The following is a 25,442-nucleotide window of genomic DNA, read 5'->3' on the forward strand; positions in this document are numbered from 1 at the left end:
AGAATTTAAAGTAATGAGTACAAAAAAATTGTTGGAACCAAGAAATCTGTTTCTGCTAAGTATGAAATGCATGCTTATGCAGTGAATAGTGAAATGCAATGAAATAAGTAATAACTACGAAAAAATTACAGGTATTAAAACCATTATTAAATCCGTTATGAGGAATAGCAATGTCCAGGAGTTCCAAGTCTAATGTGTTGTCTTTTATTGGATCAGCAGAAAATCCCATCTGGAGAATTTCCCAAGTATCTTATTGAGGAAAGGAATATCAAACACCATTAAAAAGTTACAGAAATAACCTACCTATGCAAAGATATGCATTTGTAGACTTAGGACATGTTCCAGTGTTATACACCAGCAAAGACTAAAATACCTTCAGTTCATTAATTATTTTTTTCTAATTGTTAATTTCAAACCAACTTGTATTATGCTTACTTGCATTTGGATCAAGGTATAGCTCTATCTAAAAACAAAAGTAAAAAGACCAACACAGCCAAAGAAACTGTAGACATCCTCATACAGAAAAAACAACAAACAAATTATTTTATAAAGGATAGAAATTGGGCTGTGCAGACTTCTACAGAGGGATAAAAGGATATGAAGAATGTTTTGAATAGTCATACGTCAACAAAGATTTTTAATTTTTTTCTTTAAACTTAGATTTTAGATTCTCATCCTTGTTAAGACAAATTACTCTGCCAGAAGAGACAATAGTTAGTTTTCAATTACTTTCTATTTGAAAGGTAGTTTTATTTTTTATTTCCCAAGAAAATCTGAATTAAAATGAGGATTGGAATTCCCGGTGACTTCAGTCATGGCTGCAGTAACCTGACTTCATTCAGATCTTCATTTTAATCTTAGACAACCTACAGCACCATCCACTTTTATCTCCATACTATTTAACATTTTTTCCAGGGATCTGGAGGAAGATATGCTGTCATCACTAATAAAGTGTATAGATTACTCAAGGACTTAAATGTAGTAAAGGTGGAAGACAACAGATACAGTGACAATTTGATTTATCTGGTAAACAGGTTTCAAACAAAGTCTGTGTTTTAGTATGTTTGAAGATGGAGTCATATATATGTAAACAGAAAATGCAGGTGACCCTGTACAGATATTGTAGACAATTTTCCTGTTCTGTGCAGTGGCTGCAAAAAAAATCACAGCCATGATATAATGAGCTAGATGTGAACTCCCAAAGCGATTCTGTAGCCCTGAAGGTATAAGCAGAAAGTCTCAACAACTAAAAGAACATACTAAACGTGAATCTGGGCTGCAATAGATGTACACTTCCAATATTGACAGTAACAATATTGATAAAGAGAATAAAAACCTGAGTCATGAGAGCAAGCTAAAGGAGTAGATGCCCTATAGCAACATAGCAGGAGCACAATCCACCCAGCCTGCCGACTAGACAGGCAGGCATCACTTGTACATGGCCAAAGTACCTAGGGAGGTAAGAAAAGTGTTGCAAAAGGATCCTCAGTCTAGAGGGGTCATCTGTAACAAGATTGTGTGCCACAATCATCTGGGAATGCAGGGAAATCACTACATTCAAAACATGGTAATTTAAAGTTTGCCACCTCTCCTTGTAGCACTGAAACACACTTTTAACAATATAAACAGTAATGCAATATGAAATTATACCACATAATGTAAGTGTGGTAACCATAACCTTGGAATTTTCAGATTTGTGTAGGCAGATTCATAATCTTAACTTTGTCTTAAAATGGTATACAGGGTTCATTTTCTAGTCTTAATCTTTTCAATAACAGAAGTAAAAATACTTTGAAGATGTAAACATTCAATAAGAAATTAATGTTATCAATCAGACCCAGCTGCCACAGCAACTTCTTCAATTGCTGCAGCATCTGAATGCTAACTATCAAACACATTCTGTTCTAACAGCAAATTCCCTCTACTTCAGAAAAAATTGCGTATGAATGTGCAACGTCTGCTTAGACTGATCCACTTTTAGATTCTCTACATAAAGATAACTGGACCTGTTCCAATTTCATTGGAGTTGCTGAAGGCAGTAAAGCAGGAAGTGTTCGAATTTAATACAAATATCACAAACAATATGATACGTGGAGTTTATAAGAAAGATGAGTGAAAATTCTTTCTTAATGACTAACAGAGGAACAGAAGCATGTATTTTCAGGACATGCTGACTCCTCTAATGTCATACTGTAGAATATGAGGATTAAATGCATGCCTTTGGGAAAAAAAAGTACTCAAAACCTGATATTACCTGGTTCCAAAAATCTTCTCTTGGACAATATTAGATTACTAACTTGCCCTATTCTGTTTTTTTATTACCTGTGTTTTAATGCCTCTAAAATGTTAGTAGGACTATTTAATCCCATCTGGAATATATTTCAGAGTGAAAGACTAATCTAATCTTAATTTATGCATTGAAGACACAGCTGAAGCATTTACATTGCATTATTCACTCAGCTCCTGTGATATATCACTTCTAATATGGTCTACTCTCAGACACATTTATACTTGGACAAATCTTCATTTTCTTTCTTTTGCTTCAGTGAAGATCAGGAACTCACTCAATTTCTGATCTGATTTGTACAATCAACTCACAATTGCTGTTTATATATTTAATGCTTTTATTCTGTTTTCATAACCTTCTTAGTTCAAGGATAACAAAAAAATGAAAATAGCAATTTTATTGATAATAGTTTATGGCATCAAATCTTTCTCGTAACATATTCAAGAAAACACTGCAGGAGATATAGCTGACAACTTCAATGTTGAAGGTGAACTTAATTTTGGTGTGATTAACAGAGCATGGTGTTTCTTCCTCACAAACACTCTACCTTAGAAAATGAATTAATTATTTTGGGTGAATATATGCAGCCAGGTGTTCTTATTTAAAAGGTGTAACACAATCCAGTGTTTCTCCCTATTGTAGACCTACCACTGTAAATTAAAACAATTAATATCCTCACACCAATCAAGCTACACAAAGCTTAAAATCTGGCAAGCAAGCATCCCACATAGAATCACAAAAGCACATTTACATACTAGAAGCTAAACCTACTATGCCTCTCAAGATAACTAAAGCACAGCATAATTAGCATCTTGTATAACTGACTCCCTCAAAACCAGAAAAAGTCTTAATTATAAAATCAGTTTCAGAGGCAACATGGAAGTCATGTTACCAGAACATATGGGGAAGGAGTTCAAGTGGCCTAGTTCCTAGAAGAAAACTCAGAACAAACGAACATTGCAAATATCAGGACCTTCAGAATTTTTGCAGCATGTCATGAGGTTCATTATGCAGTACGACTACAGTGTCAGATTACTTTGCAGTTTACAGAATTCATCTCATACCTTTCTATAATATCATAAACATAAACTTTTAGGTTTTAATTTTAAAACCTCATTTTTACTTTTTAATTTTTAAAAATACATACATACATAACAGAAACCATGTAACACAGCATTCTTAGAGCTGTCATAACAAATTTCATCTCAAACCTCCAAAAGTTGAGTGCAGTTTTGCATTATTTCTGAAAATCCTAGCTCAGAATTTCAGATGTAAAACTAGGTCTCTTAGGAAATAATTTCACCACGGACAACTGGGGAAATACACTGAAATGAAGTTTTCAGTCAAATCCCATAGAACTGCATAATTGTGAGAATATTCTCCTTAGATGAATGCTCTCACACCAAAGGTGGACTATAGTGGAGAAAAGATCTAGCCTGTGATTTTAACAATTTTTAGATGCTTTTCTCAGTTTAAATTCTCTGTTACTCAAATGTTCGTGAAAGCAAGAAGATCACGGCATCTGCAAAGCAGGTTTCCCTAACAATAATATAAACCAACATGAATGTTCTGTTATGACATCTGTTTGGTTAGGATCTCTACACCTAATATACTAGCTACAGTGATAGGATGATCAGCAAAACTGTACCTAGACACCAGTGCTATGAGCAGCTAACTGCCTGTAACACCAGCTAAGAACTAAAGTAGTGATACAGATTTAGCCTCATATGTTCCTGTTGCTTCATATCTTGAGCAGCTCAAGGATTCAGAGCATAAAAAACCCATGGCTGAAACAGATCAGGTGCATGCCAGGAGTATGAAGTAATAGCATAGTAAAACAGGTTCCTCACCCTAACCCCATAGTTCTGCAGCAAAAACATGAAACAAAATTCTGCAAGCAAAAATACTTCTATGAACCACTGCTGACTGGAGGGGCTTACATGGGCAAATGCTTCAAAGTCTCTATACCAGTCTCCACCCCAAGAGAAGAATAACTGACTTCTAAACTCTCTGCTTGCCTGCAGAGCTGACAAAGGAAAAAGCTTCCAAGAGGAGAAGCATCAAAGTGTAACTGCTCTTCGCCACTGCAGTCACCCACTGCAGATCGTGCCAATCAGCTAGTGAACGCCATGGCAGTTCACCCTTGGCTCTGAAAAGCACAACACTCCTATGATTGACATTTTACAATATTTTCCCCTGTTGGTCAGTTCATCTCAGGAACAGATTTATAGCAAATAAACAAAATGCACATGACTATTTAATGACAAAGCTGAGGAGAACATAAACACCTTATCTGCCTTGTTTACTATAGGAAACATCTGTTCTTATGGCTGCTGCTGATCCTTTGAAGACTACTGAGGTAAGGAATTTGATAATATATGCCAAATGGTGATCCGTGGCTGAGACAACTCCAATTTTTATGTGGGATACTCAGCAATAGCAGGATATTTCTCCTCTATTAACGACACAGTAAAAGGCTGATGAGAACAACTGCATTAAGCCTGTGACGTTTCTTTTCAAATGTCTACCAGTCTAATATAAACCAAATAACTTTTTAAACGGGGGACATCTTCCCTTCCTGGCATTCCTCCCTTAAGATGTCAGTGAATACATGGACACATCTATCCATGGCAGAAGTACGATTCAGGAGTGGGAAGAACAGGATGGGGAAGGAAATTGTAACTCCTCTGTAATCAATGAAAAATTATTATTGAACAGAAGATTATTATGTTCCTTCCAGCTCATGAAACGACACACAACACTAAAATAACAACATGATAGGAATAAACTACAAATATGTAACTGGAAAGGTGTGTTACATTGTTCTCACTGTTGTTGTAACTACCCTGCCCATTGGTCTGACTACAAATGTTCATGCCTTTTGAACTTAAGTGTAGCATAATTACAGAAAATAAGGCTTGAAAGACTCTCAAGAGGCCATTTTCCAACAAAACAGTAACAAATATTATATATAATTCAAAACAGTCACAAATGCAACTGGAAAACAATTCTTAGTCTGTAACTCTGAAACAGCTCCAGCTGGGTGAGAGCAGAGAACAGAAGAGGGGAGGGAGGGGAAATGATATGTGTCAATACTAATGACAAAGCAAAGCACACATGAACTACAGAGAGATGAAAAACCAGACAATAAAAATTTAAAACACAGCAATTGCTGTGTTATTCAACACATTGAATATTTTTCAAATCTGTTACTCTTCCTGCAGTGGATTCAAAATACCTTCCATGTGCTACTAATAATTAGCTCCTGAAATCCACCTTGATACATACACTTACTGTGAAATATACACATGAACCAGAACCAGAATATCAAAGAATATCAGACAAGGTATTTCAATTACAGTAGCTAGAACCAGGCAATAAAAGAGAGACAGGTTAAGACAAGTCTGTCTCTGGCATTACAGTAAAACTATTATTTCATTTAGTATAAGAGATTCTATTAACTTGGGTTAGACTACAATTCTGAGCATTGAAGATTAATACAAATTATACAGGACATCACAAATATTTATACTGCAATGTTCTTATAGTAAAATTACAAAGAAAAATACCAATAAGAAGTATATTAACATTCATTACAAAAATGAAACAAACTCTTGAAATTGAGATTGCCTGTGGTAGCACAAGCATTACAAAATTGTCTTTAGCTTCTCGGTTGCTTACAATTCTTCTCTCCGCAAGACTATTTTTTACTAATTATTGACTTAAAACATAGAAATTTCTCAATTTCTATGTTGGAAGGTATATTCCAAATACATTTCTTACAAACATTCAGTGGTTTCTCCTAGTAGTTTCTCCTATACAAACTTAAGATTTGTATAATGGCAAGAAAAATATGCTTCTAGATTAAGTCAATAATCTATATAAAAAGTTGAAATGACTCAAACCAAAATTGCTTTTACTGTGCTATTATTTTGCATGTTACCATTACTGAGCATTACATGTACAACTCCTCCAATTTGTATAATTTATATTTCTGTATTTCCCTCTTCACTTTTAATTACAGGGAAGAATAATTTGCAAGGTAAATTCCTTATCAGGTATAAGACCTTAATTTAGACTGAGCTCCTGCTTGTTTAACTTTTCTGTCCAGCGCATATGAGAAATAAAGCCTTCTGTAAGGAGCAATTAACATTTTTCTTATTTCACCTTTTTCATAATTTCTTTATTCTCATGTCCTATGATACACTTAATTGGCAAACCAGATATTAAAAGATCTCACCACACCATGTTTCCAGTTACTGGTGTAATCTGTAGAACTCCAAGAAGTATTACATTGGTAAGAATAAAACTTAGAACACTGGCCTTACACTACGCATGTTTTTTAAACTCCAATAAATACTCTCACTAATCTCAGAAAACCAGGGCAGGGGGAGTCAGGCTGCAGTGACATTTCTTACCAACAGTATTACTTTGGTTTTTGATCTTTATGTGATCAACATCATGAAAAGCATACTTAAAAAGAGTCAAAAATCAGTCTTAAGAACTAATCACTCTATCTCAATCTCATTTCTTAGCTAGTGGGTCCAAGTTTGATTACTGTCTACTCTTCAGATGCCTAGATGACATCATTTTGGTATATTTTCATGGTGAAAAGAACATTAATTAAATCCTCATGTAAGAAAAAAGTTTGTACTTATACCAGTAAAATAGGGCAAGAGACTCCAGTATCACCCATAAAATCAACACTATTAATTGCAGAAACATAGTCCTACTATCTCTTCAGTAACTTTGAGATACACTTAGCAGAGGTCCTTTAATGCAATGAGATTTGTCTACCATCTGTTTAAAAAATCAAACTACAGTGCCATGTTTCAAACACATACTTTTAAAGGTAATAGAGTAGTATTGTTAAAAAAAAAAACAAACCACAAAATAATTATTCTAATAAGTATTGAAGACCTTTTTTTTTTTTTTTTTTTTTTTTTTTTTTAAATAAACACATGCCAAATGTGGTAGTCCAGATAACCACCTTTAAGGTCCAGTTATAGACTACAATCTTGTTAATAACTACATTTAAGACAGTAAAGAGGTACACACAGTAGCAAGCTGTCTATGCCAATAGGAATCATATCTCACCAAGAGAAATTCTTAAGATATTATTTACATTCACCTAATGTGCAGTGTTCATACTACTTATTTCTTTATTTCTTATTCTGCTCAAAAAGTATATTGTTCCAGTAGAGTTCAAAGAGTTTTTTAAAAAATCCACTGGAAACTTGAAAATACAATGTATTTGGCTGGCAGAGTAGGTTTATGGAGAACAGATTGCTTCAAGGAAACAGAATCCAGGATCACCATTTCAGTGAGAAGTACAGTACAACTCAGCATAACTTCATTGATTTTCACTTTGAGCAACACCGACTAATTCCATCTCATAGACACTGAGGGGTTAACATAGTGGTTCAGGAGGAAGATAAGACATTAGGTAATGACAAAGAAAATAAATAAGCTAGCTTAAAGAATTTGTGTCTAAATTAAGACAGAATTCCCAGATTCTCAAATCATAAGTGTATTTCAGGCATGCTCTTTTTCATTAACTTCAAACAGAAATTCAGACCTCAGGAGCGAGAGAGGTGATTAAAAAGGGAATATGTATGTATTATGGAGGTAACACTGTTACATGCAAACATAGAGGTATTTTCTGAAGACCCATCTATTACACATACTTGAGTAGAATACATTAACTTTCCTATATTACCACTATGGTCCTTCCAGAAGAGACAAATTACATCCATTCCATACAGTTATTATTATTATATTTAGTTTGATGCAAATCCTGAAAAACATGCAGACTTCCAAAGAGAAGGAAAGAGAAAGTAGTACAATTACAGAGAAAGCAACTTAATACAACTGAAACTGTAGAACAACTGTTCCACCAAATGGTTTGTTTGCCTGAATTAAAAGGTAACGTTACAACTCCTTGGTCAAGGAAAAGGAAAAACTGCTAGAACTTAAGGTAGAACTACAACTGACATCAATATGGTAAAATGTTACAAATATAAATCTCACTTTATTAATATAACTTACTCTCATAGGAAGTTCTTCATGATAATTAGACTGAACAAGTAAATCACCAATTTTAAAGAATGAAAAACTAGTCAAATAAGGAAGTTAAAATACTAAAAAGCATACCAGAAGAGGCTTCCAGTCTTTCTAATCTGCTGATCAACCAATCAAGAGATCCAGAAAACTGAGCACAGTTTTTACGATTCCCTCGAATCAGAGCCGCTATTGGAAAAAGAGAGGGGGGGGGGGGAAATATGACAATTATAAGTCCATTTAAATCAAAAGAAACCCTGTCTTGTCCTGCCAGGAAGGATCCAGTAAGATAGATTCTTAACCTTTAATTACTGATGTTCTTGATTTAAATTTAAATAACATGAGTAATAGTTAGATTTAAGCCTAAGAAATACCCTTGGCATCAAATTGACCTTTAAGGTATTTGAATTATTTTGGCTTTACAATCATCTCGATAATCCCTGCAAAATGCTCTACCTGAAGTAGCCAGTACTGACACCACAAAAGTCAGCTGCTACTGTAGAAACAAATTTCTGTAAAACAGTATTCTCGTAATGACAGGAAACATTGGAAGAGCAGAATGTGAAGCCAACAACATAGGTGATGAATGTAAATTATTTTCTATTGATACAATACCTTTGTTCAAGAATAATAGGAACTAAACCAAGATAGATGTCTATGAACTGTTTGTCATACTTTTGACAGGGCTGTAGGGGGGAAGTAACTGCTTTGAAACTGTTTCACCCTCATGCTTTAAGCTGAAGATTGAATGCATGCACTGACTTGGTGGGTATAACTGACTAGAAATCTCACTGAACACAGTAGGCACCCACAAGGCTGCCCTGTCCTGCAATACGTGTGTCTGCATGTATGTGCATACACACAAGCTCTCAGAGAAGCATCTGTTCCACTCCTAAAAAAAAGTGAGGCACTAACATTTCTCTTTGGTGTGTGGAACAGTGCAAACTGCTTTTCTTAAGACTGTTTTCCAATTCTGCCAACAAATTATTTCAACCTGAAATTTCTATGGTTACTTTCAGCAGCAGAGACTGTTGGTCCTGCTAAGATGCAATGGCTTCTTAAAATCTATGTTTCATTGCTGCAGAAATTCACTATATTATATTGCAACTGTGTTTTTATGCTGTTTCATTATAAAAGGTTAAACTTACAGACTTGTGACATAAATATGATAAGAAACTGTATCTGCAAAGGGGAAAAGCAATCTTGGAGTTAGCTGCAAACAAGTCACTGCACTGACAGTTCTGCATCATGAATAAAGAGATCACAATCCAATTGCTTCATAGCCAACCTCCCCTTCCCCAAACCAACCAACCAAAACAAAAAAAAAAAAAACCCTAACAAGCAAAACAAACAAACAAAAACCTTTCTCTTGCTGTATTATATGACAAAAAAAATCTATATCCTGAAATCTTACATAGTTAATTAATCATGACCATAGTTATCTGAAAATACTGAGGCACTGTAAAAGGAGGAGCATCTTGTTAAGAGACACAGATTAGAACTAAGGAACACCTGTTTCTGTAAGTGACATTTTAATTGATTATGGGCAAGGTACATAATCTCACTGTGCTTCAGGTACAGACAGAAAATGAAAGCAGTTAATAGTTCATTCCTTAACACAACATCAATAAATTTGACTTCATTAACAGTAATAAGACACAGATGGTTTCCTAAATGCAGCTCAGCAGAAGTTTGTGCAAGGTTAGTATTCAGTGGTTAAAGCTGTGCAATAAATGAGGTACACAGCCACTTAACATTGAAAAAAAAAATAATGTCCAACAGTTGCTTCTTTTATTGCCCACTACTCTGAACAAGACTAGCATCCAGTTTTAAATAAATAAAAAACAGGACGTGATCAGTCAGACAATAAAGTCACATCATTACATATACTCCTGCACATTCTTTGGTAATACAAAAGAATCAAATACAAGTTCAGAGTGATTTTATGTACTTGTAACAGAAGAAGGACAGATGCCTTAGTAGATATACAGCAATGATTTTAAATAGAAAGAGGGTAGATTTAGATGGAATATAAGGAAGAAATTTTTTATGATGCGGGTGGTTGGACTAGATGATCTTTAAAGGTCCCCTGTGACCCAAACCATTCTATGATTTTTATATGTGGTAGTATCCAGTCTCAACTCAAAGTCTGTAAATACCTCCATTCTCATCACAGTGAAATATATCACAATATCAATGATTTGACAAAAACCATGAATTCTGGCATCACAGTTTACTGTTATTTATGTGCAGACTCAAAAACAAAGCAGTGTTTGCTGAAGCAAGACTGAGCAAGCAATATCCATTTGTCATCCATGCAATTACTGTAAAGCTCCAGCTTTATTCAGAACAGAGCAACGTACAAATTCATTATAGCCAGATCAAAGCCAGGCTTCTTAAGCATTAGCTGCCAGATGATAATGCAGTTAGGGAAGTAACATAAGGGGGCAGGAAGCGTATGGGGACTGGGAAGTCAACAAAAGCTTGTGCACTGTTCTCACTACAAGTCCATGGAAACAATACTTAGTACAGGACAAGTAGACTCTTTTGGAAGTAATTTTCTGGGCTTGTCAACTGGAAATTTCAGACTTGGAGAAATGATTCCGCAATCAAGCCACTACTTCCTCCAGTCTGAGCTGTGCTTAAGAGATAAAACTAAACTGTTACAAAAACTTCAGCACTCCCCTACATCTTTGAATAATCCAACCACAGACTTTTCTACTCCATCATCTACACTCTAAAAGGATATCAGTTTATTTCATTGAGACATTAACTCTCTGGACCTAGCCCATACTTTTTTAATGGTTACAATTCCTGCCATAACGTCTTCAATTGATTCTTAATAAATCAAATAACTACCATTAGTATACATGAAATAATCACCTTTAAAAAAAAAAAAAGCCTAAAGCAGATTCACTTTACTTAGTGGGCATACATGAGCTGAAAAATAGATTAAGATGTAAAATTTCTACCAATATTCCTTCTAGACAACCTTTTTAACACAGGGTTGGACAAGCAGACATCCCCCAAAAACACATTACATAATGTCACATTTTCAAGCATTCATACAGGCATTAGGGTGAGTAAAGAGTAAAAACAGAAGCAGAGGGAGGGAAAACCTAACCGTAGTACCTCTGTGATAAGAAGCTCACACCATGATTTAGTATCATTTTCACTGTGAAAGCTTAGTTTCATGCATCTTTTCCAAATTTTAACTGTTAAAAGTTAAAATTTGCTGCCCTTTCTGCCTTCCAATGGTTGAGCTACCTTCAAAAAATTCAGACTGAACAATCTGGTTGCTTGCAAGCATGAAGATAGCCAAAGCTACATGGGGTTTTTTTGTCTTGTTGAAATGTAGTGAAAACAGCAAGAAACATTTTCTTCATTTTCTATAACAGACCATAGAGTTCTGAAGGAAGACAGACACTGGCAAAGAGAAGAATGGAGCTGTAACATGCAAACAAACATCAGAAAGGCCTACATCAGTTTGAAAAACATAAGACATGAGAAAAAAAAAAAGAAGGAAAAAAAAAAAAAGAGAGAGAAAGGATCTGAACACTCCATTCAAGAACCTACAATATAATTCATGTTGCCAAGTCATAAAATTTCTCAACCATCAAACATCATAAATCCATCAGCAAAAACTCCCATCTACCTCTGAAAAAGTTCTTCATATAGAAATACAATACACTGACTGCAGTGTACCATTGTTACAAATCACTCTTAGCTGAAATCAAAGCAGTCTGATGTATCTGAAGTTTCAGTCCTGCTTTTGATCCATATGCTTACTCACTCACCTGTCACTATGCTGCAAGTTACAGAACTGGACAGAGGTGTATAGAGGATGTATTTAGCTTACAACTATAAACCCCATGGAAATCAAAACCAAAATCATTAAAATTACCTTATAATGTTCATAAAATCTACCAATCTAATGTTGGGAAATGCCACTTTTGGTCACCCCTGCAACCTGTGTGTATGCATCACGCTACAATCTTCAGCTACATAGAGGTGGTAGATCTCAGCAACTCCTCACCCAGAAGCACAGCCACAGGAACCACCTTCTACCCTAATGGCCTGTCGTTAGGTGACAGCAGCCACTGTTCAGCTAGCTCCTTCTTTGCTCTGAGAGATCATGGGAGAGGGCTTCTGACGTTTACTGTGTCAACTTCTATTTCCTCTGACAGAAAAGGTAGTGGGCCAGACAGAAGCACCTCACTGGTTTTATCAAGGGCTGTGCACCATATGCTGGATATCCTTTTTTCCCCCAAAAATTATTTTCTTTGTCAAGAGCACAAAATGATGAACCTAGTTTGACTATGGAAAACTTTGCAACTACTATATACAGAATTCCTGCCTCACTTTGCTGTTGGGTAGTAAGGGAAGTTTGTGTGAAGTGAGGCATGCCATTAAAATTTAATTTTCTGTGCCTCTGAATCTGGAGGAGTGCAAGTTTTCAGTATGCCTTGCACACATGAAATACTGCTGAATATTCTGAAAAAAGGTCAGATCCCACAGCTCTTAATTTGGGAACTAGCATTGGCAGAGTAATTTCTCTCTGTATCTGTTCCTCTGTGCGAATGGGAGATAATAGATTCTATTTGCTTTATTACAGAAGTTTCCAAGAAAACACTTACTAATAGTTCTAATTATTCAGATTAGTAATCATAAATGGCACAAAAGAACTCCAAGATAAAAGCTTTGTTTTCCAAACATGAATTAAAAGGCTCACAGTAAATAAGGTTCAGTGCCACACACTGAGTAGCAAAGAGAAAATGAAGTATTTTAAGTACCAATAATAAATGAGCACTAAATAAGGAATGGGTCTTATAGAAAAACTACTATGTGATCATGCTTCACAACGCATACCCACCAAAGAGCCAATTAATAATATACACACTACATTTCCTCTGGGCAGTTCCTAACCACTTCAGTCCATTTTACAAACTCAATGTTCAGTCCTGGAGTTTTTAATGGAATTGATGTATAACATAACATTACTTGTGTACCTTTTCAACACAAAATTTTTCAGGAGTGAGATTTAGTATAAATGATACATAAAATGCTTATGTTTTACAGGAAAATAAGATAACAATCCTGTATGAGGACTTTGTCCAAACTCAAGCTTTTGCCAAAACATATGCAAGTTTAAAGGCAGGAAGGCCCTCGCATTAGGGCTGGTGTGTTACAGAAAGCAAACAGCATAGGTACACATATGCAGCCTGCACAAAGCACTGCTTAATGACAGGGATGCATTACTGTCCTCAGTCACTTCACGTCAATGTTAATGTTATTATTTAGGCTTACTTATGGCACTGAGAAAACCTAATGACAGAGGAGCAAGGAACTGACAAAACGGTCTCTTAGGCAGTAAAATTTCCTTCCTGTAGACAATTAACAACTCAGCAGGAGTGAATACACAGGCAGTTATAGTAGTGGATTAATAACCCTATATAATGAGTCATAGTAGAACATAAATAACACATGCAATTCAAATTGGTGAGCAAACAGGTGATTAAATGCTACTACCTAAATAGCAATTTGACCAGGATACCAACTAACAGATACCTGCAGAAGGTATTATGAGATTTTCAGTGACTGCAGGTGGACAAGACGTTCATGGTATACTGCATCTAAAACAGTGTACCTTTCCATGGCACACTGTATCCTAGTATAATGCTGGAGTCACTGGTGATTACTGACTAATAAGAGGGGTCCTGGTTACAGAAGCTTTAGATTTATGCTGCAGTTCTGCAGCCAGATGTGTGAAAAATCGTAGACTTCTACAAAACTGACCATAATGTAATGGCTCCTTAACACAGGAATGACATATTCACATATGTTTTGTCCACACACTTTTGGGTGGTATACAAGATATATCAGCAATTTGACAATATGAAAAACCAATCAATCATTTAATTGAAGTCAGAAACATGTTATTTATCATAATAAATATTATTAGAAAAATCACATTATTTGAGTGTTTTCAGTGTATTTTATTCTTAAGCACATGGAAGGAGCTGGAAATGCAAAAATCTTGTTTAATTTGTATCCTAAATTTCTACACAGTGGAAATTCTTCTATACTAAAACAGGTTCATGTTTCTTTTTATCTGAGTATTATTTTGAACTAAAACAATCCAAGTAACCCATAATATGTCTTACCTAGCAATTCATACAAAGAATTCAGAATAGATTTCCATGCTTCTCCAGCTTCCTTCCCAGCTACGTCTGCAAAATGAGCTGCACTGCTGTATACATTCAAGCGATCAATACATTCAAGAACAAGGTTGATCATACCCTAAAAATGGAAAGGCTCAGATTGTCAGAGAAAAAAAAAGTATTGTTTAGGTGTAAACACATAAGATTTTCAGAAATCTAAGAAAACAAAACATGAAAGGGAGGCTATGCAAAACACCAGAATATATACAAGGAGTTAGACAAGTAGAGTCAAACAAGCAATCCCTATGGAAGAGTGTTCCTTGACTGGGGTAATAAAAATTTATCAGTTAGGACAGACAAAATAGAACAGAAAATAAACAGTATTCCAGACATAATTTTAGGCAAGTTTCTATTCTGGAACACATTTAGGCATCTGACTAAGTATAGGCAACTATCACGACCAAGAATAACAGACAATATTAAACAAAATATTTAAAGCATGCTTATTAAACCAAAACATACTTCTGCATCAAGAGATTAAACTATAACAGAAGAAACTAAATATTCAGATTACACATAAGGAGTAAATTATGGTTAGCATTCAAGGCACAAGGTCATATTAATATCTAAGTTTTTTAAAAAAGGAAAAGGAAGTAAGGCCTTGAATGTATTTCCTTAAATATACAGGAAAATCAACAGATTTAAGGAGATCATAAATGTAGCAAATAGTTTGACTCTTACAGGACAAAAAAACCCACTGCAAACCATACTCCAGATTAGACATCAATGCTACAGACACTGCGAAAGAACACTTGCCGACAACGTGGTGGAAAATCAGGAGTAAAACTGAGAGAAGTACCTCTTCCTGGAAGAGGTTCTGGCGATTCTTCAGTGCTCGGAGCCTGTTTTGTTTATCTTCATGCTCCAAATGTTCATCAGGGGGGTGAAAGTACCCAATCAAGTCCTGAAGGCTCAGACTGACTGACTCAATAGGCAAATCGACGGTGGAAGACTTCGCTTTCTTGCTGAGAGCATCAAGGCCCCTAGAAGAAGACACAAAGTCTCCTGGGTATTGGAAATTAATTTATTTTATCATTTCAACTCTCTATTGGTTTAAAAGCAAAATTTGTTTAGATGCCAAAGCTCAATTCATTTTCTGACAGCTACATAACTTCTCAAAAATTATGTATGTCTGCCCCATTCTCCACTTAATCATGCACCCCTCCCTTCCCAAACATAAACTGGAAGCATCAAAAATGTTGTTTCTCTTAGTTTTTTTTAAATCCAGAAAACACATTTTAATATTCTACCTACGCATTTAACAGTACCAAAGGCAGACTAAAAGTTGAAGAGAAGTTATTGCAACCCTATTCACAGCATCATGAGTCTGGACTGGACAGAAGTCAAAGAACCAGTCCTACGGCGCTGGAGAGGGCCCAGCTAGTCCATACGGGCTCTCAGGCATGTCTCTTACCTGTTCTTAAGCCGCCTTCAGTGCTGGAAGATGCAGCTCTTCCACACACTCTGTCCCACCACTTCATTAACCTTTTTGTTTCCCTGATACACCATTCAAGCTCAGCCTTGCTGTAGTCTATGACCATTGTCTCCTAGAAGTGGAGGGCAGACTGCTCTCATCCATGTTGCACCCGCCTCTTGCTTAGCTGAATCCCCAACAGCGCTGTGCTTCCCGGACCCCTAATATACCTTTTTCCACCATTTAACCTCATCTTTCTTGAAATGCGGTTGTTGCAGCGGAGACCTCGCCAGCGCCATGCAGCAAGTGGAAGGCGAGGGCTTTCCCTTGCACCTCCCCAGCTCCCCTCAGGAAGGCGGTGGCGGGCAGGGGGGCTGCCCCAGCCAGGGGCTGCAGGAGGCCTGCCAGAACCTTCTGGAAGGAGCAGGAGGGGCCATGCAGGGCAAAGAAACCAGGGGTGCTGAGGGCCTGCGAACACAGCACCCATCCTCAGGGAGGAGAGAAAGATCCGGAGGATCCTTAAACTCTGCAGGAGGCAGCCAGGACCCTGAAGCGCTGGGTGAGGAGCAGCCCTGACAGGAAGGGCCCACCCTGGTGGCACGCAGTGGGGGAGAGCAGGAGGAGGGAGCTTATTTGACATTCATGATTTCTCTTTTGACTCATTCTCAATTCTGCCACTGTAAAAAGGTTTTTTGCTAGCGTAGTTTTGAGTAAAAACCAGCTGTGTAGCAAAGAGGTCCCTTCCATTTTCACCAGCGATCCACTTATGTTGACCTAAAGACGACCGAGCTTCAGCTGGCAGAGGAGCCTGCCATGTCTACAGAGGCACCCCCCAGCCCCGTGCTCATCTCCTTCTTTTATTTTGTTAGAGGCACCAAAGGCCCCCACCAGCCTGACCCACGACTGTCCTTGGCAGTCCTCTCTCCTGAGCTGCACAGCACCCTGCTTGCTCCCAGGATTCCTCTCCAGGCCATGATATGGAGTAGAAGCCCCATTTTATACTCTGCTTTTTGCTGGATTAAGACAACACTGATAAGTATTGGGCAGGGGCGGGGGGGCGGGCAGGAGGGAGGCAGTGGTGATAGTTGTTTGGTTCATTGTTGTGGGGTTTTTTGGGTTTTTTCAGCTGGTGTGTCACTCTGTGTTTTCATCTCAACTGGTAAACTACAGCTGGAAAACTTCTAATTCAGGAAACATTATGAATTCAGTAGGAATATTTACTGCTGAAGAATAAAAATCTCTTAGAATAAATCATGCAATGTTTCAAAAAGATAGCTACAAAGTTATCTTTAAAACTTAATTTTTATTGTGAGCACGCTATCTGAAGTGTAATTTTTCTACTGACTTCGTGGGAAAGAACTTGCGCACACACTCAGGAGAATAATTTTGATCCTCTCCAATTCAGCTTTTTCTTCTTGCAGTAACATCCTGCCAAACCTAAATTGTTAAACACTACCTTGGACTGTCTGTGCACTCCACAAAAATCTCCACTGTAATTTAGCAGTACCTTGATCTGTGAAACCTTATAATTAAATTACCTTTCTCTGTCCTCATCTTTTATGGCATTCTTAGAAGCTTCTAAGAAAATGTATTATTTACGAAGTCACCTAGGGCTTGCATTTCTTTTGTATTTTAAATGTCATACAGTAGGCAATTCTCCTGACAGGTGTTTTCTCTGTGGTTATTTAAGTATCTGGGTAAATGTTTTCCAACAAATTGACATGTCTACCTCTTCGGCTGTGCACTGATTTAGAACATGGTTGCTTCAGGTCACCATCTCCCACATTGTCTTCTCTTGTGACAAATGAGTTCCTATGAAATTCTTATCATTCCATATAGTCTTACTGCATATCATCCTTTTTCTAATGCCAGCTACACTGACAAGAGAAGCCTTTCATCAATTACTGTAGTCATAAACATCTGAGAATTAGCATTTTATCAGTGTTATGTAGGAGAACATTTGGAGTAGGAAGATAAATGCAAACTGCATGAATCTGGCAGTATTTTTAAATGGCGAAAATACTATAAAATAAAACATTTTATATGTTGCAAAACATTAAAGAAACGAGTAGCGTTAAAAGGGGCCAAATAAGGAAAGTGTAATGGGTGGGTAGAAAGAAGGTGTAATTTCATACTTTTAAGAAAAACTTCTTCTTGAGACTATGAATTTCTCCAGTATATTTGTGTCTTGTACAAGTTTGTAGTTATACAGTTATCTCCTTCTTCAAGGTTTTTCAAGGAAGAGCGCTTTTAAAAGCCATACTTAGAAAAGAAAGAGCTAAGTGATGCACCACATGACTTACAGCAAATTTTGGCAAGGAAAAAAAATCTCTCTTTTGTGGTTTGTTTGCATTTTCAGTATGTTTATGCATTCAAATCAAGGTTGAACAATGAAGTAATATTAGAAAATAGAGAAAAGAAAATGACCAATACCTCTTAAAGTACATCTCTGCTGATAACACATAAAGAATTGGCATAAACTCTGGTTTGAAAAGTATTCATCTGTTTTTTCTGACGGCTAAATTGTTCACTGTTCTGTTAATAGTCACTTTGAATAAAATAAAAGAGGAAAAAAAAAAAGAAAAAGGATGAAGAGATCATTTTAAAAGCACACCTTATAAACCTGTTGAAAAGGAAGACCGTACTGCGGATGACACGTGCTGTTCGGGATTCTTCATTCTGAGATCTGGACAATGTTAAACCATCATCCATATGACCTTCATGGTGCATTATTGCCTGCAAGACAAAAATGAAAAGCAGTCACTGCAAAATTAAACATTATTCATAAATAAGAAGTATGAAAACTCACATAGTAAGGTAGCCTAGGAAATGATGAAGTCACATTAAAAAAAAAAAAAGAATTTAATTAAAAACAGATAATCTGATGTTTTACTTCCTTGTGTCCAAGGACACACTTGTACTGAGTCAGCAGGTTCAGTGCCATAATAATCTCCAAGCCACAGCTCCTGTAAACAATATGCTTTATTAAAAAAATTTAAAAATCAAAAGTCTAAGGGGTTTTGTTTGTTGTTTGTTTTTGTCAACCTTATAAATAGTTCCCTTACACAGCAGCAGATCCCTAAAGTACAGACAAGGTCAAAACAAGTATTCTTTACTGGTCCTGATTTCCAAGGATGTCACTGGCCTTCTTTTCTGACTATGTCTTGAGTCACTAATGATAACTTCCAGTTTTTCATGTTTAGTTATCATGGCTCTGAAGGAATTCAATCCAATCTACATAAATATTTTAAACTATTTTAGGTTTGGGTTTTTTTCATACACACACAAATGTATACACACACAAACTATTTATATTACTTACATTATTACATTATTCAATAATGTATCTTATTTTGAATTATTTTAGAATTAAGTATTACAATTATTATAAATATTATATTAGTATTATAATCACTAACATTTTACATGTAAATAGTTTCCTAAATATGTATTATTTTTATATAAAATATTTAGAGAATATATATGTGTGTATATATAGACATATGTGATACAGACAAATTTTATATACATTTAGAAATTTATAAGGCATGACCTTCCAAATATATCAGATCTTGCTCTAGATTTGTAGTTCTGGCATGCAAAACAGTCATAGAAATGACTACAGTATGGATAAACATCACATTTTATTTTATTTTATTTTTTAAAAGAAGGATAAAACATTTTTTCATTGCTGAGAAAGAGTTTCCTGCAAATTTACACATTTACAGTAAACACTAACACAATTGTAACTTCTGGAAGATGTGTTAAGTTCTAAAAGAATCTTTTTCCCACTTTATTATGCCAAGCTAGTATTGTGCATGGCCATGGTTATTCTTTAAAAGAAATCCCTCAGGGCTCAAGACTTAAACATTCCAGCCCCAAAGGTAATACGCTCACATGGAAAGAAAAGACTTCAAACTAAAAGCCTCCTTTTACACAGCACATTGAAGAAAGGAATTTTAGCATATTCTACAGCTATTACTAATATTTTAGTTTGACATCAAGTCTATCCAGATTTATCAATGTTTGTGGGTTAATGTCTACAGGCTAACGTGCACTTTGGCTTTTAGTTTAAGAACTCAGTACATCACATAACTTTTCAATATGTGACTGAAAAAAACAACCTTTCACAATGAAACAAAGACATGCTTAAAATATTCGAAACTCGGAAATTAGCGCTCTCCTGTAGTTCCCTTCTATCCCCTCCCCCCCATCGTCCCATCGGACTGTGACTGAATGAAATGCATTGAAATGCATGCCTATTTACAGTCTTACCTTCCGCTGCACAGAACCCATTCGTACAGACTTTGCATCAGCAGACTGGTACGTGAGCCATAAGCCTGTATCTACATGTTGTATGAAGCATATTGAATCCCCGTATTTTATTTCAGGTGCTCCCATTCCATCCACTTCTTTTCTTGTCCCTGTGTCCAACTTTTCCTGAAGAAGAAGCAAAAAAATGTATACAAGAACAAGAACCAACATGTTAATATTTGCATAAAATATTGAGTACTAGGCAATTGTCCAGAACAGGACCTAAAAGAATATTTGAGATCCTTCTTTAATGAAATTATTAAAAAATGGTGAAAGTGTAATTTCTAGTTAAATATTTGTGGAAAAGATGGAGAGAGGGATCCAATCCATACAAAAACCTAGCTTATTCCACTAGGAAAGCTAGGTGTATCCATTTCACCCGCCTAGGAAAGAACTGGGATCATAATAGACAGTACATGTGATTATTGAAACATAAAAGCTTACAAAGCAACACCAAATACATTGAATCCCCTAGCTGAACCAGGCATTCACCTCCAGAAGCTTTTTCTTGGGGATTTGGGGTTTTTTTCCCAGCCTGGAAAAGGTGAGCACCTCCTTACAATGTATTTCCAACTGTCACAGAGAGATGGCCTTCAACCAGTCGCTGCCCATAACTGCCTGACAATGGGCTCAGTATTTCCTGAGAAAAGAAATCCATTTCTGTGTGACTGGCCTGTTGACATACTGTAAAAGAAGAATGGCATGACCGTGCTTCAGTCCAGCTGGTGTCCTATACAGACTGCAGTCATTTCAGGAGAGGACATTTAGTATCCCAAACAATACTATAGTTTGTGACTATAATTGGAGGTGTTCTCCAATATCTAGCCCTTCTAAGAACCAACTCCTTCCCCACGCAGACATCAGTTTATAAGACAAACGCAGCCTTTGCATCCTGCTTCATGGCAGAGCATCCATTTAAAGTCTCTCCAAAAGCATATGGTTCAACAGACAGATAACACCTTTTGTCTGCCTGCACTAGTTGTTAAATCCAAAGGTAAGTATGGAAAAAACATGTTACAAAGGATCAGTATATATCTCATTAACTGTAGGAAGGATGTTAATGTCGTTACGCCCAAAACTTCTCAGGGGACTTTGACCTTCTTCATGGCAAGTTGGATCTGCCTGTTCCTGAGGCTATCACCACTAGCTCCATTTTAGGCAAAAATCTTCTCCACCGAGAGTAACCAAACCCACTTTGACTCTTTAGTTCTGATCCATGTGATCAAGTTATTGACATAGAAACTATTAATCATTCTTCCGGGAGGAGAGGGAATACATCACAATTGTTGAAGCAGTTGAAGCTGAGACTACTGTAACACTGCAGTTGCCGTGTCGCTCACCCTTTCACAGCTTCAGCAGTGCAGGCAGGTTCACTGGTGCAGTAACTCCCTGTGTTCTGCTTCTGTATATGCTCACACATGCCCACATAAGAAGCTGTTTAATTTTCACCACTGATTAAAAAAATCATCTGTGCAAATTCCAGGCCTGTTCTAGGCCATACATTGAGGGTGCAAGATGATCCCCTCAACCAAATACAGCTTCAACCTTCTCTGCTTCTCCTGAGCAGCAGCAGAGGACAAGGCACTTCCTTCAGTTCCTCAGAGTAATGTTACAAACAATGAGACAAAAAGTTCTAAATGTTCTATTCTATTACAACCAGGAAAGGTTAGAAGAATGATTACACCATACACATGTGCCTTGACAATTTGGGGAGACAGCTTCACACTGAAAGATGACAAAGATTGGGTTTTTGAAATTAGCAGAAAACAATCTCTAATTTATTAAAGGATTTTTAAAAGTATTTATTAAGTAAAGGGAGATGTCATATAACTAGATTTTCACCCTAGAATTATGAATGCATTTTGAAGCGCTTGAAAAAGCAAACCTTCAGCTGAAATTCTTATTATGACTTTTCATAACATTAAGCTTCCAGATATAATATACTCATCAATTCAGATTATTAAACTGTTTCTGGATACAGATGTTAATTTCACTATCTTGTAAATGCCCAATTCCTTAAGTGCTGAAATTCTTATTAAAATCTTGTCCATTGATAGATGGTAATAACTGATTTATTAATACATCTGATGCCAATTACCGAATTATTGTGTGCTTCTGTTTCATTATTGATTCACTGTTTTGTTCATATCATTTCTCTAAATGTTGTATTCAATTCCTTCAAAACCTAGCACAAATAACCTGAATGTAATAACAGTTGGAAATTGAAAAGCTACTTATAATAGGACATTGCACACAAATGATGATACAGGAAAAAATAAATTAGGTCCTGCTATCATATGAAGAAATGACAGCCTGATTTCAAGCTCCAGTCTTTTGAGTTATCTTCATAACCAGAAGATAGTGTGAACCTGTGTGAACATACTGTACTTCCACATTGTAAGATTTTCTTTTTTTCCCCCAAGTCTTCCTCCTCGCGACTAATTTCTTAAGATATGAAAATATTAATTCACAAATTTTCTCATAAAGCACTGTCAATAGCATGAAGGATTATTAATTTAAAATATTATTCTGTACTTTTTTTTAAATCTACTAACTGTAACAGAAATTGAAGGGGTTTGATATTGAAATCTTCATACCAATTAGAATTAATGTTAAATTTACTTAGCATTAAAACTGCAGTGCCAACAATTTGCCAAACAAAATCACCAACCTCACCTATGTAAGTACACTGACAACTCTGTGTGTAGGTTTAGAGCCCAGACTGAATTCAATCACATTCAGTTGAGCTCTTTCCTGCAAAATAAACATAGCAGCCAGGAAAAGAAAACAGTACAAGTTGGATTAAATGTAGGAGAGAAATGGAAGCTAGGGGATCATGTGAGAGCAGCCAGTATTAGAGCATTCATTTGGGAGCTTCAAGACATTGAGCTTTTTTGGGGAGTGAACAGGAACCACAAATTTTTCATAAAGGGGAAGATTTGAATGGAGTGCTGGATTCATGCCAATAAACAGCAGGTAGTTGAGAAAGTACATACAATGAACCAATCTCATTATCAACTGTAAAATAGCTCATCAGTGAAAATCAGCATCTGAAAACCATCAAAAATCACCATGTCACTGTTTAGTAATTGCATTTTAGTACAGACATTACGCGATGCAAGTTTCCAGCCCACTACCCTTACCATAACCTGTCATTACATAACCATCTGCTAATTCTTCCTCCAGCATATTTACAAAGAAAACCTTCAGTTTTATTTGCAGTGTAGGCCCATTCTCAGGCCATCAACTTTTTCTAAACAAAGATCAAAAATCTTCATTCATTACATTGGAACAGAAAGAAACAATTGGTTTTTGCAACAGTCTGTAAACCACCTCAGTAATGGAAAGCAACGAGAATGCACTGGAAACAAACAGGTTTACTGAGCAACATTTCCAGAAGGATGTGCTCTTTATAAACTGTTTTTATTCCATGCGTACAAAAATTCAAGCCAATCTTCCCACATTTGTTGTGGGCTAAATGGACAAAATAATTTTAAATGGTTTTATCTTAATATTGAAAAAAATTATTCCATGAAGCCTTGCCTTAAATGTGATATTTCACTCTAACATTTCTGTTTAATTCCTCATAGCATTCCAAAATGGATTCCCATGATTAAGGTTTGTCCTTTCAATTTTATCTCTTGCCATCTGACCCAACCTATACCTTCTGTGGCACACTTTCACGACTGACATTCTAGCAGCTCTCACTGACTGGAAGAAGCTAATTCATGACTGCTCTTTAAGCTGACATTACTATAGTTCCTATGAAATTTTATTAAGAACGAGGTGAAGATATAAAAATACAGGCCATAAAATTTTATTAAAATTGATGTATTTCCATCCACTGGAAAAGACTGTGGACAGGAAAAGCAGGCTGTACAGAATGCACAAACATTTCTAAATTAGTAAAATTACCAGTGGAAAAGTGATATTAACCTAACGCTTTTTATCAAAAAGAATAAATATTTAGCAAAAACGAGAGAAAAAAAAAAAACCACAGAACTTAATCACTACAAACTCAATTCTATTAAAGAGCCATATGTCTGGGGAATAAATTGTAGATATCTGTGGACATCCTGTGCTGAAGCAGGACTGAAAGAGAGAAAAAAGGAATTTTCTGAACTTCAGATACTTGAAAGCCTAATATAATTTTCATTTAATGATAATTATTAGGGTAATATATAATAACCAGAGCATAAAGCCCAATTCCCAGAAAAAAATGAAGAGACTGTTAGCTCTTCAGAATATCCATATCTTCTGAGTGCTGTTAGGCTTGTGATGTTTTCAAGCTTTCAGATTTCTTTATTTTGCTGAGATATTTAAAAAATTTTAATACATAAGAAGATTCTGATCTAATATGTCAACTTCTGTACCAGAATATTGTGGTTTGGAGGGGAAGAAAAAAAAAAAGTACATATGTGTGTGTGTTAGTTTGAGCATCTGAGAAAAGTGTTCTGGTTCATATAAGACATCTTACAAAAAACCTTCAGCTTTTTGGTTCTCTTCCACTTATTTTTTAAATGCAGTACTGGCAAGCTAATGTGTTTAAAATGATGTGTAAGGCCCTTGCAAATAATAAGGTTAAAACCAAAACCAAATATTGAGCATTTACATTTGCAGCTGAATCTTCGGATTTACAGGATATACATTTTCAGTATTTTCTCTGCAAACATGAAAACTGCTTTTCATTTGGAAATTGAAATTATCATCTACCCAAGGAACTGAGTCTTTAACACTGCAAAAAAGGGTATTCTTCCCCTATATATGGTTTTGCCTATTTAGAGCTAACTTATCCATAGCACAACAAATAGGATCTTCATAATTCTTCCTTCACTACCTAAAAAAGTAGTGGAAGGAAGAATTATGACTGTGGCAAAAAAAGGACTGATATTGCTATAAGAAAGATCTAGCCACTTGATACACTCCCAACTATTAATGCTCTGTATTCACAGAAGATTAGGGGCTGCCTCTTATCCAGGAATAATTATTTTGGGCTAACTACATGCAACAACACAAGTGAAAGGTTGGATGGTTTGTCCATACATGCTCAGAGGGAAAGAGACCCCTAAAGCTGCCTACTTTCTCTACAGAAGCCTTTCTACAACTGCTATAATTTTGAAATATTTATTTAACACTCTTTTCCAGA

At 36.1% G+C, this 25,442-nt stretch overlaps 2 protein-coding genes across 5 annotated transcripts in view; both read right to left on the reverse strand.

Moving 5' to 3' along the window:
- RYR2 (ryanodine receptor 2) overlaps nucleotides 1-25,442 on the reverse strand; it is a 452,105-nt gene that overhangs the window by 217,326 nt on the left and 209,337 nt on the right. For all 4 annotated transcript variants that reach the window (XM_049830593.1, XM_049830592.1, XM_049830591.1 and 1 more), the window contains exons 12-16: nucleotides 20,258-20,422; nucleotides 18,597-18,718; nucleotides 15,368-15,551; nucleotides 14,512-14,647; nucleotides 8,441-8,536 (exon numbers count right to left, since the gene is read on the reverse strand). In XM_049830593.1, coding sequence (XP_049686550.1) covers nucleotides 8,441-8,536; nucleotides 14,512-14,647; nucleotides 15,368-15,551; nucleotides 18,597-18,718; nucleotides 20,258-20,422 — 703 coding nt within the window. The remainder of the gene's footprint in view (nucleotides 1-8,440; nucleotides 8,537-14,511; nucleotides 14,648-15,367; nucleotides 15,552-18,596; nucleotides 18,719-20,257; nucleotides 20,423-25,442) is intronic.
- ACTN2 (actinin alpha 2) overlaps nucleotides 13,095-25,442 on the reverse strand; it is a 396,531-nt gene continuing 384,183 nt past the window's right edge. Inside the window, exon 22 of the transcript XR_007509820.1 lies at nucleotides 13,095-13,104. The gene's annotated coding sequence lies outside the window, so the exon portion shown is untranslated. The remainder of the gene's footprint in view (nucleotides 13,105-25,442) is intronic.

The sequence above is a fragment of the Accipiter gentilis genome, chromosome 28 (assembly GCF_929443795.1).
Source record: "Accipiter gentilis chromosome 28, bAccGen1.1, whole genome shotgun sequence".
Classification (NCBI taxonomy): Eukaryota; Metazoa; Chordata; class Aves; order Accipitriformes; family Accipitridae; genus Astur; species Astur gentilis.